This window comes from Trachypithecus francoisi, unplaced genomic scaffold (assembly GCF_009764315.1).
Source record: "Trachypithecus francoisi isolate TF-2019V2 unplaced genomic scaffold, Tfra_2.0 Lachesis_group15, whole genome shotgun sequence".
Classification (NCBI taxonomy): domain Eukaryota; kingdom Metazoa; phylum Chordata; class Mammalia; order Primates; family Cercopithecidae; genus Trachypithecus; species Trachypithecus francoisi.
The window spans coordinates 71,520,626-71,536,162 of NW_022681460.1; the positions used below are offsets into that span (position 1 = coordinate 71,520,626).

The 15,537-nt window shown below is 35.2% G+C and overlaps 1 protein-coding gene across 11 annotated transcripts in view; it reads right to left on the minus strand.

The window, feature by feature from the left end:
- UTRN (utrophin) overlaps positions 1–15,537 on the minus strand; it is a 596,706-nt gene that overhangs the window by 29,804 nt on the left and 551,365 nt on the right. For all 11 annotated transcript variants that reach the window (XM_033235159.1, XM_033235162.1, XM_033235163.1 and 8 more), the window contains one exon: positions 2,844–2,980. In XM_033235159.1, the coding sequence (XP_033091050.1) occupies positions 2,844–2,980 (137 nt within the window). The remainder of the gene's footprint in view (positions 1–2,843; positions 2,981–15,537) is intronic.

A 15,537-nucleotide genomic window follows, 5' to 3' on the forward strand; every position in this document is an offset into this window, starting at 1 on the left:
TTCCTCTCACTAAAAATGCTCATAAATTCATTTTCAGTTGAATGAATTGAGGTGAGTCATTTTCAGAATTATACCCCAAAATCACAGTACAAAATTATTTGGCATGCTTTTCTGTTAATTTTTACCTAATAGAGTCACTCAGAATAGGATGACTGATGCCAGTGATTATTTTGACATTGAAAGGCAAATTAAAAATGTTTTAAAGGAGTATAAAATACGCATCTATCTGCATGATTCCTGTGAAGGGTGTAGGTATTTGGGATGCAAAATGCCAACGGTTTAGCAAAAGATTAAAAGGCACATCACTTAGTTCCAACCTATCAAATTATCCCGTAAATTAAAGCACCAAGTAATAATTTTGTGCCTCAGAATTACCCATTCCAAAGGTTAATTGGATGGGAGACAAAAAAGGTGCAATTTTGTCTTCATCCTAAGGCGTCAGCACAGTTAAAACATATATTAGATACTAAGACAAATAAGAATCTATTATCACACAGGCTTTTGAAGGAAAGGATAAAAGCATACCCACAAATCAAAAAGAGGACCAAAAGTCTACTGTTCCTGAATGTATTCGAATAGCTCTCTTTAAATTGAAATTGCTTTATTAAAATCTTTTCCAGGGGCCGGGCGCGGGGGCTCACGCCTGTAATCCCAGCACTTTGGGAGGCCAAGACCAACGGATCACGAGGTCAGGGGATCGAGACCATCCTGGCTAACACGGTGAAACTCCGTCTCTACTAAAAATACAAAAAATTAGCCGGGCGAGGTGGTGGACACCTGTAGTCCCAGCTACTCAGGAGGCTGAGGCAGGAGAATGGTGTGAACCCGGGAGGCGGAGCTTGCAGTGAGCCGAGATTGCGCCACTGCACTCCAGCCTGGGCGACAAAGTGAGACTCTGATGCAAAAAAAAAAAAAAAAAAAATCTTTTCTAAATTATACTATGCAAAGGAATGTTTAGAAAGACATAGATCTTAATTGTACACAGTTTGATATCAAGTGGAAAGAATATATCTTAAGTGTACACAGTTTGTTACCAAGCAGAGTAATCATAAAGTTGAAATTTTTTCTTACACTCTGTATGTGTATGTGTTATACATGGACCTATCTAAATATGCATTTGCATTGTATTTCTTTCTGTATACACACACATGACATTACCTATAGAGGAAAAAAGGTATCTCCTATGCTTTGGCTGTGGTCTTTCTTCCATTTCTTAGCCATTCCACAAATAAAAGAGATAAACCAGCACATAAGTTTACCAAAGTTTGAGGTCTACAGGGATTTTTAAAAAATCGATTTTGGTCTGCAGACCAAATAGTGTATTCTTCTATTTTGACATGTTTGAGACATTGACTATCACAATGCACTATAAACTATTACTATTCCCTGATTTTCTCTCATGTACAAAATAAAATGAACTATGAATTTGAAGGTTAAAGTTTCATTTCACAAAAATTACACTTTACATTTTGTATACTTCTTACTACAATTTTCTCTATTTTTTGTAAAGTAGAAAACTTCACACTTTTGAGTTTCTCTTTTCTAGTCATCTGAGACCCTGTCTTTCTCTGACTGGAACTTCATTATGCTATACAACTAGGCACTCTGTTGATGATTAGTAATAAAAGTTCATTTTCCCCAAGATTCAACCACAAGAAAATGGCCTTAGCAGGAATATTTATGCTGACATATGAAAAAGCAATTCAAAGATTTAAAATCTATTTTGATCTTAACACATACTTGTTTAGTGCCTTAAATTTACTTCTTTGCATTTTTTTCTGGGTTATTGAAAATGCTTTTTTTTTTTTTCATTTCAGGCCATAAATTCTTATTCCCTTTGCTTTATAATCCCATAGTAATTTCACCATCTTGAAGCTTTCATCTATGCTAACCAACTCAAATTACACACTTTGAAGACATTTTTTCTATTTTACGTAATATATGAAGCTATCTCAGTTTGCTGTCTTCATTTTCAATAAAAAATAGATTAGAAACATACTGTGATATTTTAGAATTTTAGCATAAATATCTGAATCAACAATTATTAATAAATTTATATTAAAGACATGCAAAAAGAGTATAAAACATACTATGAAAAATAGTAAAATACCTACTATAAGGGGACAAAAACGAAAATAAATAAATAAATAAAAGAATGAGAAACTATATAATGACACAGTTTAAGTATTTTTAAAAAGAGATGACCAACAAAAAAGATGACACCAGTGTGTATTAAGTTTGACATATTAATATATATTTTTAAAGCTTAAGGACACATGCAAGGTTAAAATTGAAATTTTTTTCTATTTTATGTAATATATGAAGCTATCTCAGTTTGCTGTCTTCATTTTCAATAAACATAATGTGATATTTTAGAATTTTAGCATAAATATCTGAATCAACAGATTAAGTATTATTAATAAATTGATATTAAAGAGATGCAAAAGGAGTATAAAACATACTATGAGAAATAGTAAAACACACCCCATAAGGGGAAAAACAGGAAAATAAAAGAATGAAAGACTACATAATGCCACAATTTAGATATTTTTAAAAAGAAAAGAGATGATCAACAAAAGAGATGTCCAGTGTGTATTAAAGTTGACATATTAATACATATTTTTAAAGGTTAAGGACATGTGCAAGGTTAAAATTGGAATTTTGGCTGTGACATTGTCAAAAATGAATAGTAAAAATTCATGTTGTGAAGACTGATTCCAAGTTTAATCTACCTCCTCTAACATGCAATTGGTATTAAACAATTTCTCTTGTGTTATTAACATGAAAAAGACAACATCATATATAAATGTTAATACTAGATTTAATATTAAAATCAAACTCACGTCTCTAAGTTGTCACCTTCAAGAACTGTCTGGACAGGCAGGTAACCAAGTCGAGGGTGTTTGGCAAAGTACTTCTTTGATCTGAACTTGTTCTTAAGCACCTTTGTGAAGTCTCGTACATCTTCCCCAGACGTTGTCTATAAGGTTGAAAACAATTACACTTCTCTCAGTAAATGGAAGGCAATAGCTATCTATAAAAAAATCTGAGCAGATGTAAATTGATGCAATTAAATGTCAACAGTTTTGGTAGTTTTATGCATTTTTGAAATAAAGCACAGTCTCATGAAAACACTTGGCAATAAGAACTTATCACTAAATATATACAGTGATAAGTTTATAATTTTTCATTCTCTGTTGAAAATAAACCATAACTAGCTCATTTCCCCAATATTTTAAAACTTGGGCCAAAAAGTAAAATTAGTTTTGGAAATTTTTCCAAACTACTGGCTGGTGCTTATCACTAAAAAATTTTTAATTTGCTATTAATTTAGTGATGACAGAGTACTGTGGCTATTATATGGTTTTAACTAAGCTGAGTTAATGGAAATCAGCCATATAGCTGATGCTGGCTACACGCAAGCCAGCATATATTCTAGCGGGGAAAAAGAAAAGAGAATAAACAAGCGAGAAAGAGCAGGGCCATATTGGTGCTCTGTTTGGGAAGGAATGCTGTCGATTTCTTTGTCCTTTCCTAACTAGGTAGACGTATAATTATTTTACCTGAACTATATTTTTAATAGTGGTATAAAATGTTACTGTTCCCTTAGGTATTTCTAAATGATTAGTTTGATAATCATTTAGGGTGATATGGACTAACACTACCCCAACTCCACCTACCCCATCATCCTATCCCATGAACTATTGCTCTCCAAGCCCCAGTTTTCTACTGTACATCACAATTCTAGTTTCTCTTTGCAATACAGATATCAACTGTGATCCTTCTGAATATGTGTTTAAAATATTTACGTTATCTGCATAGAACTTAATGAAGCCCATGATCCTCTGGTTCCAACTTGACTGCTCAACCTACCACTCATTATACCTCAATCCCTCCTCTTAGAGACAGAAAGAGAGAGAGAGGAGGAGGAGAAGGTGGAGGAGGAGGAGGAGGAGGAGGTGGAGGAGGAGGTGGAGGAGGAGGAGGAGGAGGAGGAGGAGGAGGAGGAGGAGAAGGAGAAGGAGGAGGAGGAGAAGGAGAGAGAAACTTTCTTGTAATCACAGAAACTGAGTGACAAGTATATTTGCTTACCTGCTGCCTGCTCCCTGTCCCCACCCTTCAGCTTTTCCTTCACGACATGCATGCCCAGGACTCACAGAAACTTGTTTTGTGGACAGAAACTTTTTTTATTTTTTTGAGACAGAGTCTCGCTCTGTCACCCAAGCTGGAATGCAGTGGCGTGATCTCAGCTCACTACAACCTCTGCCTCCCAAGTTCAGGCGATTCTCATGCCTCACCCTCCTGAGTAGCTGGGACTACAGGTGTGCACCACCACATCCAGTTAATTTTTGTAATTTTAGTAGACGGGGTTTCACCATGTTGGCCAGGCTCCTGATCTCAAGTGATTCACCTGCCTCAGATTCCCAAAGTGCTGGGATTACAGGTGTGAGCTACTACACCCAGCCAAAAATTTAAAAAACAAAACAAAGCAAAACAAACAAACAATTTTTGAAAACAACTAAGTTCTGAGTCAACCCCTATATAGTTTTGCCACTTTCTATCTGTTCCCATTCTATCAAAACATGTCTGCTTCTAGTAAATAATTAAGGGAACTTTTGATTCTCTCGGCTTGCAAAGCAGAGATGAGGCATGATTAAGTTGCAGCTACTTATCATTTAAAATTTATCAGTTTTTACATTGACAAAACAAAAACCTGCAACAAAGTGCCAGCCCCATGCTATCACCAGGCCTTGCCATCAGATTCACAATGACCAATCTTTTCCCGAATAACTGAATATTAACTACATAATGATCTGCAGTTATATGGAAATAGGCCTTCCCAAATGCAAAGCAAAAGTGCAGAAGAAAAAGCTATTCATGAAAAGAAAAATAATTCAAGGAAACCCTGTGGAGGAAAAAGGGTTGTTATAAGATTTGACCGTTTGAGGGTATTCAGCTCTTACCAGGCAGAAAAGGAAAAAAAAAAAAAAACAACAGATTGTAGTTGGGAGCAAATAAGGAACCTTTTAGAGAAGGAGTATCTGGGTTTCAGAATAAAGCCAAAAGGATATATCATCTACTATAAATGATTTTCACATCGTTTGCAATGGTTATCACAACTGCAGATAATTTAGTTTAGAGATATGCTTACCCTAAATGTTTTGGTAAGGAAGGAAAAAAAAAGAAGTGTCCATAATAGAAATGTATAAAGAAGACCTGTGTGTAAGGATAAGCATGTATGACCCAATTTATTTCTTTGTCTGCTCTTAGTACACTGTTAATATAGAGAGAAATACTTAATGAGCAATGGACTCCAGCTTTTACTTGGGAGTAAACTCCATACCTAGCAATGCAAAAGTTTTGATCTCTTAGGCCAGTGATTTTCAAGCCATATTCAGGTCTTCAACTCACAGCCCTGAGTGCAGTGAGTGGGTGGGAGAAAAGGCCAGGTGGGCAAGGCATCAGGCCCCTTACCCAGTGTACCTCAGAAAGGGTATGGTTCAGTTTACACTTCAGTGGTTTTCAGTGTATTCGTAAAGTTAAAAAAACCATCATCACTATCCAATTACAGATCATTTTCATCACCCCAAAGAGAAACTCTGTACCCATGACCCTTCTCCTCCCACAACCCGTGGCAAGCATTAATCTACTTTCTCTACGAATCTGCTTATTGTGGACATTTCATATAAACAAATTAATATAATACATGGTCTTCTATGACTTGCTTCTTTTACTTAGCATCAGTTCTTCTAGTTTATGTATATCTGAGTTCCAACATGAAATCTGGCTTGTGAAAAAAATGACAAATTATCCAGAAGAATTCCACAGCATACATTCTTTAGCTAAATATTTTCAAGACATGAAAGACCAAAGCAAAACCAACCAATAAACAAAAACAATCCCTCTCTATCCCATGCACAAAATAACCAACAACTACTTGCTGTCCCAAAAAGTTATAGCAGTTACTGAAATTAGAGTTGCTAATAATACTCATATTTATATATTTTTAAAAATAGTACACATTCACTCAGCAATAGCTTATTTCCTTGGGGAAAAGCTAGCATGAAGAGTTGTAATCTAAGAGCATTAACTCACTAGTGCCACAAACTTTATGCAATATTAAAAGAAAAAGTGAAAAGCAATTCATCACAAGGGATTAGAGATTATATTCAGGTTATCAGAATGTAATTCTTCAGGTGGGGTAGAGCCAATAAAATGAATTTAACCAATTTTTACACCGAAAATGTTAAAACATTTATATATACTTGGTCCGATTTTTATTATATAATGGTAGTACCTAATATTTTTCTATTTTAAAATGCTAAAGTAATGGTTTGTTTAGAAAAAAAAGAAAAAGAAAGAAACAAAGAAAAAAAGAGAACCACCCACTTACCATAATAAATATAACCAAACTCAACTCTATCTTTACACTAGGTACAATACATTTTTCTAATTTTTAAGCAAATAACTTTTGATATTACGATAGAAAGATAAAATTGAAAGGAACACTCTTTACTACACAAATTACCCAACATTTTAAATGCATTTCTTGGAAGATTCGGTTTCTGTTTATTCCTGTAAGAAAAGGAGAACAGATTTTGCAGATCCCATTAGATCAAACACAAGGGTAACATGTTAGCATAGGACCTTGTACCTTATAAATTGTTTTCCTTCAATCTCATTTAACCATCATGGCCTCTCAGGAGATTATCATCAGGGTTTTGAAGCCTAAGTAAACTCACACTAAGCCTTTGATGGACTCCAACCAAGTTCAGTAAGGAAAAAAATGTTTTTGAAAGCCTGAGTCTTTAGAAAAATGGAACTGCTTTAAGTTTTGAAAGAGAAAGAATCCATTGCCATTGACTAAAATATCTAATATTGCATCCTAAATTTTTCCTTCATTTTAAATAAAGTACAGCTTAGATGACATGTGGTTGGTTTTTTTTTTTTAAATTGTATTAAAATGTCATTTTATAAATAGGCTGGATGCAGTGGCTCACACCTGTAATCCTACCACTTTGCGAGGGTAGATTGCTTGAACTCAGGAGCTCGAGACCAGCCTGAGCAACATGGCAAAACCCCGTCTAAAAAAAAAAAAAAATTAAAGAAAAAATGCTAGGCATGATAGCATGTGCCTGCAGTCCCAGCTACTTAAAAAAGATTTAAATGGCATATGTAACACATATTTGGTGTCAGTACAACTAGAAAGAAAAATAAAATATACATGAAGGAATAAAAATAAAAAATTGCCAGCTATTTGACCATCCAGAGATAGCCATTCATAAAGTTTTGGTGGCTAGACTGATTTATTTTTATAATTCTTTTTATCTTAAAGTGAAACAAAATATATACACAAAAATGTATGGCTTAATGAAATATTATCAATATACCACCTCAGTCGGAAAACAGAACACTGCTGCACATTCGAGAACCCCTTTCAGGGACAATTCTCTTCCTCTCTCCATTATTACCATCAACTTCATTTTCTGAAGTAGTTCATAACTTGAATTATGTTTTAAAAATAGTTTTATCACTCCAATGTCTATCCTTAACTGGTTTTGCTCATTTAAAAAAAATCTGATATATTTTAAATCACTTTTAATTTACAGATCCCTCCTCCACACCTCCCATTTCCCTACAGCTTGTCTGTTGGAAAACTCAATTTGACCTGCAGAGTTTTCCAGAGTCTGGATTTTACAGAATGTCTATTTTTGGTACAGTTCAACACTTTCGTCTGTCCTCTTGATAACCTCCTGCAAATCTGCAACTTGATTCAGATAATGCATCAGACTTTTGTCAAGACAATTAGTGGTATTTGGCAGTGTTATAGGAGGTACATAATAGCTGTCATCTCTCTTATGTGATCTTAGCAGCTGTTCATGCTAAGTGTTCACATCCATTCATTGGGAATTGCAAAATGGTGTCATCCTATCATTCATTTTTCATGTATTACTTGGAATACTTTGTGATTATTGAGTGTCAACTTGATTGGATTGAGGGATGCAAAGTACTGTTCCTGGGTGTGTCTGTGAGGGTGTTGCCAAAGGAGATTAACATTTGAGTCAGTGGACTGGGAGAGGAAGATACACCCTCAAACTGGGTGGGTACCATCTAATCAGTGGGCACCATCTAATCAGATGCCAGTACGGCTAGAATAAAGCAGGCAGGAGAAGATGGAAGAGCAGACTTGCTGAGTCTTCTGGCCTTCATCTTTTTCCATGCTGGATGCTTCCTGCTCTTGAACATAAACTCCAGGTTCTTCAACTTTTGGACTCTTAGACCAGTAGTTTGCCAGGGGCTCTTGGGCCTTCGGCCACAGACTGAAGGCTGCACTGTCAGCTTCCCTACTTTTGAGGTTTGGGGACTCGAACTGTCTTCCTTGCTCTTTAGCTTGCAGACAGCCTACTGTGGGACTTCACCTTGTGATCGTGTGAGTCAGTACTCCTTACTAAATTCCCATTCATATATACATCTATCCTACTAGTTCTGACCCTCTAGAGAACCCTGCCTAATACATACTTTTATAAAGAAACATCACCACGTCTAACATTTAGGTACACTGTGGTACAGCTCATTTAGAAAAGTCAGGATAAATGTTTGACTGTGTTGACTAATTTTCAATATCTTGAAATGGTTTCTTACCATTTTCCAAAGATGATCAATGCTTTTGTTCATTTTAAATATCATGAGGAACTCAAAGACTGTAATGTATTTGATGGACTTCAATCTGTTGCAATTCTCATTATTGAACGTCAAGTTCAGTTGGCAACTTTTAATATGACTCTAACAGTCTTCAACAGCTTCCTTATTAGCTACTATTACAAGATGTTCCAAGCACACCTTTTAGGCCTTTTCAGTGTTAACAGGCTTTTGCACAGAGCTGGGAAATATGCATTTGAAGGTGAAATTTCTCTTGAAGTTACATTGATGATTCCAATTCAAATTTCTGATTTAACTTAACTTGTTTTCTAATACACCTCTATCTCATTTTTTCAAAACCAAAATCTGATTCTCAAGGACACAAGAGATGAAAGACCTAGACAATCCCATAATTATTCATTTGCTTTTTTTCGTATTACGTACATAATAGTCTTAGAACACTAATACCAATACTACCACCCATATGATTAGTGAAAACATTAAAATATAGATTCACTTTTCTATTTTCCCCCATTCATAAAGTAGTTACACTGGCATGCTTTATTTGTCATGATATAATTTTGTTCCTTATCTCTTTTTCTTAAAATTGCTTTATACGAGATTTGGTCTTGATACTTTTGTTGCTAAATTTTTTTTTTGGTTGTATAATTAATTTTCCTAAACTTTTATAAAGAAGTGAGATTGAGGAAAGTTTTTCTAACTTCACAGAGATTCCTCTTTTTTTGCTTTTGTGTGGTATTTACAATTACAGTATGTGTCTCAATCTATTCAGTCTGCTATAACAGAATACTATAGACTGAATGGCTTAAATTAAACAGCAGGAATTTATCTCTCACAGTTCTGGAGGCTGGAAAGTCCAAGATCAAAGGATTGGCAGATTTGTTGTCCAATGAATCTGCTTCCTGGGTCATATACAGCCATCTTCTCACTGTGTCCTCCCATGGTGGAAGGGAAGAGAGAGCTCCCTGGGGTCACTTTTATGAATGCACTAATTTCATTCATGACAGCTCCATCGTCATAACCTAATGGCTTCCAAGGCCCCATCTCCTAACACTATCGCACCAGGGATTAGATTTCAACCCATGAATTTTTGGGAGATATATACATTCCATTCATAGCAGTACTTGAGTTTGGGATTTCCTGGTCCTGTTCCCCCATACCCTCTACCAGCACACATGCACATTTTGGACTAGGCCTTCTCCTTTCATTTCTGTTGCCTTGAGATGCTCCATGTTGATTCTGTTCCCAGAAGTTTTGCTCAGCGTGAGACTTTCTTTCTAGCAGGAAGCCCTGATAGGTGCAGTCTGAGAGCCCACAGCAGGCAAGAGCATTCTAGAAATGTCACATCTTTTTACCCTAGTCTCTGTGCATGGCAAAACCCTTCCAGGTTTAGCGCTGCTCTCAAGCCAGCTTTCCATTAAATATCTGTTGCCTATTTTGGGGGCTATCCAGTTCTTAGGCACCCTTACTTCCTTCTCTTTCCTCTCACACAGGCAGTGATGTCTTGTACGTTTTGTGGCTGGTGGTGGCTTGTCACCACCTGGGTTTATTTTGGATCTCTCTTGTCATCTAGTTTGGTTGCAAACATTGTACATTTTAGTTTTGCTGTCTAGCTGTTCTCTTTACAAATATCTCTTTATAAATGTAACTACTTTAGAAATGGAAGGAAATGGCAAAGGCAAAAGATATGAAGAAACTCTGAAGTCATGCTACCACTATCTTCCCCAGATGCCTGTGGACTGATTTTCAACAAGCACATAAAAATTCACATATACAAATTAGGGTTGTCCTTCAAACTGTCATTTTTGGAAAGCTAATGATGGTGACTCACTGTGAAAAACATTTTAGAACTGAACCTACACAGACAAGTGGGCATGTGAATTCTGAAAATGTACTTTACTCCACTGTACTGCTATTAAGTAGCCGTAAGACAATGAAAATTTACCTGTATAATAAGAATTAATCCATTTTTTACTTGTTCCCCACCAACTAATATAAATGAATAAAATATGGAAAGTATCACTGAATTATGAAATTTACCCTATGATACATCTATTTGTAGCAAAACCCTAAAGAAAAACCCTAAAGAAAATCACTTGTAAGGCAAAATCAAATAATTTTTTACTTTTGAGATTGTATTTTACCAACCAAAATACAGTTAGGAAATTTTAAATTTTCTTGACATTTTATCCTTCATAGAGAACAAATATAGATACTTCACATGGGACATAATTTAGAGTTACTATATCTTTTGCTTGAGTTTGTGTATCTCTATATGAATGTATGTGTATCCTTCTATATGTCCCTGTTCATGTTGCAAAGTGTATAATCTTACTTTATGCTGAAGTCTATGCACTACTGAACTTCAAAAGCATTAATATATGGCTGAAAGTTCCCTTTTCACTAATATGTATCACAGGGAGCAGCAAGGATAAGGTATAGAAGAATCTAGAATGTAGAAAAGCTAACCCCCCCCCCCCCAGTATTCATAATCAAGTGATCCTTGAATAAACGGCTTTACTAGGTCAGCTTAAAGCACTCTTACTATTATCCCTGAAGACCCACAAAGCAGCACACAAAAGGAAACGATTTACAATGCTACCAAATAAGCGAAATCCTGTAACACATAACTTCTAATTGCCAAACAATTTATACAAAACAAGATAAAGAACCACAAAAAAAGAAACAAAACAAAACAAAAAATATTTGTTTTAATTCTCCCAACAATTTTTTTGGGGGGCCACTTCTTGAGATATCAGTATTAACTAATTTCTTAATGCTACAAACAGTGGATTTAAACTGTTAATTATAAATATGAATAAGTTACATACAGAGGAAACCAAGGACTTACAAAGAGGTAAATCAAGGTTATATATTTTAAAAAAACACAGTCATTTGGCACAGAAGCAGAATAATTAAACATTATCATTTGGATCATGCACAAGTGCTAAAATCATTGTTGAACAGCACCCTCATTAGCAAGAATTACTTCTTAAATATAGAAATCAGTAGTCCCAACTGGTGTACACATACTGCTAAGCGGTACATTTCATTATCACAAGACTTATTTTAAAGACATTCTTAACAGGTTTTTTTTTTTTTTTTAACTATAAAACAACCTCTCAGTTTTTATTTAAGTTTCAATGATTTCAACAAGTTGAAATTCAGACACATTTGAATTCCATGGATAGGATGCAATCAGTAAGAAAAGCTCAGAGACTTTCAAGTCCTAATGAAAAAATATGAAGCTAAAAAAATCAGCATTAGCAGAATCACCAAGGAGTCAAGAATCAGTAGGATGATAAATCATCCAAAGTAAAATGGATTTTGCCCAAACCTCACCTTAAAAGCTAATGACAAATCTAAATGCACCGGACCTACTGGGAAAACAACGTAAGGTGAGCAGAAGCTGAAACACCACTTCAGGATGCTGAGGTCAGAGAAACAGCCGTGATGCTGCGTTTTCAGTATATTGGCAAACACCCCACGTCACATCTGAAGAGACAAGACTGCCAAAAACCAAACTTCCCTAACTCAAGGTAGAGCTTTCCAAAGAATGAATCAGCATTTTTAAAATATTTGATTTTTATAGTCTTACGAAGTACATTGATGTTGGCAGGGGTGGACAGGATTGGTCAAAACAACTGCTTCTAGATTTTTTTTCTTTGTTCTTTTTGTTTTTGTCTGTGAGTTTTATTTTTGCCAATGGCATATAGTTCATTTAAAAAAGGCATAATTTATCTTTTAACTTAAAAAAGAAATTAGACTTTTTTACTAGAAAATTGTAATTCTTCTCACTGAAAATATGATTCTTCTCATGAAAAACATGTAATTTTGGCTTATTTCCCTATATGTTAATCAATATCAACAAGAATATGTTTGAACCTCTTGCTTTAAAAACAACTGTATTTGCTTAAAACCTGCAATATAAATCTCTTTTGAGTGGTATTAATTTAATAAGCTGCTACTCATCGACGTATTTTTTTCTTGTCGTCACCTCTTCTCACTAAACTCATCAAAGCTACCAGTACAAACTAGTCCTATGTAAAGCTCAGCAATTGAACTATGACATTGACAATGAATCTACCCTTGCAATTGAAATGCTGGAAGTAGCTGATGCTGTTGACCTTTCAAGCTACAAAATTCTGAAAATATCCCGTCTCCTCTCCCCGAGCAAATATGTCTCTCAAACCACCTTTCTATCCTGGCTAACCTTTCCTTGCTTATTTCCTCCTTCTTTCCTTTTACTATTTCCTCCATTACCTTGCTCTATTTCACATTTTCTCTCCATGGATGGGGTTACTGTACCTCACCATATGCACACTGCCTATCTACCTTTCTTTCTCCATTACAGTGGATTCTGTGTTCTTTAACACATTCCCTTACATCTTGTTCATAATTACTATTTCAACCTACCTCCTTGAATCAACCCTGATGCTCCCATGATAATGCCATCTCCCATATAATCTTTTTCGTTAGTGGCTGTATAATCTCTCTTTCATAAAAACCAAGAGAAAAGGATGTTTATACTTGGCAAGGGTTCAGGACACACTACCTCCAAATGTGGCACATTAGGAGAACAGCAGATGTAGCAAGATCTCTCTGACCTTCTCCCACGCTTCTTACCTAAAGGATCATAAGACCCTTAATCGAGAGGTGCCCTCCTTATTCCTGGAGGGAAGAAACATCCTTATCACTGAAGACAGGAGGACACAGAGAAGAATCCGAACAAACAGGCCTTGCTAAGTTCCCCTAGTTCATTAGCATTAGGTCATATCTTCTTATTCAATCATACTTTTACACAACTGTCCACTCTTCATCAAACCTAAGCATAAAAATACACAGGCTTCCATGTTTCTTTGGGTCTTCTCTTCCTGATGAAGGCTTCCATGTAATGTAAAATTTATATTAAATCAATTTGTATGCACTTCTCTTGTTAATCTATCTTTTGTTACAGGAGCCTCAACTATGAAACTAAGATGGGAAGAAAATATTTTTTTTCTCTCCTAAACACCCTTTTCCCCTTAGCTTCATCTACTAAAGCCAATGTGCCCTTCCCCTCTCCTTTGATGGTACAATGCCAGACAGGGCTATCACCTGTCTGTCACTTCAATTCTAGAGATGCAGTGATGACTTTCTAAAAGCCATCTCATTTCTAGAACCTTCTGTGTCTTACTTCAGTCACACATTGGGGTGTGGCCATACCTCAGGCCTCATTATAACTTAAAACAGCTTTTAGTCCAAAATCTCTAACTTGAAAAAATCTTTCACTGACTGGAATCTTCTGACTCTTCTTCTCACTTCTTATATTATAAATAAACCTCTTCTTTCCCCATCATCTTGATCTCTAGCCCTTTATCCCACCACGGGATTTCTTCAGCATGGGGATACCTCAAATCAACTACAGTATCATTAACATCTTTGAATTTTTCACTCCCTTGGCCTTCAAATATACTTTTCATCTTTTAATTCCAAAGCTGCTGAGCAATGAGGGAGTCATAAACTACAAATCCTTGCCAATTAACCTCAGCTGCACTCCTGTGGCAAGGTAGCAGTCAGTTTACTCATCTCTGTGTGACTCATGATTGACCCTAGTAGCTATTCTAAACATTTCCCATTCTTCTTAGTATTTAACCCTATCCAGTTCTCTCTCACTGTTGGCAATTGTATGAACTTTTATAAATCATGTGAAATTCAAAGAAGAACTCTCCAATTTAAAGAAGAACTATCTTTGGTTCAGTCATTATGAAAAACAGTCTAAAGATTCTTTTAAAAATTAAAAATAGAACTATTGCATCATCCAGCAATCCCACTTCTGGATACATATCCAAAGAAAATAAAATCATTATAAAAGATATTTATACTCCTATGTGCACTGCAGCGTTATTCACAATAGCCAAGATACAGAATCAACCTAAGTATCCTACAACAGATAAATGGATAAAGAAAATACAGTGAAATATATCCAGTCATAAAAAAGGAAGGGAATCCTGTTATTTGCAATGACTTAGATGAGTCTGGAGGACATTATACTAAGTGAAATAACCCAGATACAGAAAGACAAATACTGCATAATCTCACTTATATGTGGAATCTTAAAAAAAAAAAAAAAAGTCAAGCTCATAGTAGCAGAGAGTAGAATAGTGGTTACTAGGGGCTGGGAGGTAGAGGAAAAGAGAAGAGACTGGTCAAAGGGTATAAACTTTCAGTTATATGACAAATAAATTCTGGAGACCTAATGTACAGCATGTGGCTACAGATAATACACTTGACATTCACTAACAGAGTAGATCTCATCTCAAAAAACAAAATCACACACTCTCTTTTATATGCCCTAACATATAAAAATGTTTCTAATTTGAATTAAATTTTGGTTACTTACAACAAAGATGATTTTAAAGATCTGAGTAGGGTAATTTTCACAACAAAATTAAATCATCATAAATTAAAAAATTTAAATCTGAACATCTTAATGTAAGACATAACTTTATTTACAAAAAATAATCCCTGAATTCAAAGATGTAGTGCATGGATAATATGAAAAAAAATTGACTACTGTCTTGATTTTTAATCATTCTAAAAAAAATTACAGTCTTGAATTTCTCCACATAGAGGTATTTTTTCTCCTTCATGAAATTTTCTCTGTATTTCCAACTCCTAGCAAAATGCCTGGTATGTAAAAGGGTATTCAACAAACATAATATTCCAGCTAGGATATATATAAACTCCTATTTTTCAACTGTGTGTGTGTGTGTGTGTGTGTGTGTGTTTCTCTAATGGAGTTAAGTCACTAAATCCATGCCATCAACTTTGCACAAACCACTTACCTTCTCTAAGACTTGTTTTTTTCTTCAAAATAAAGATAAGTTAGATGAT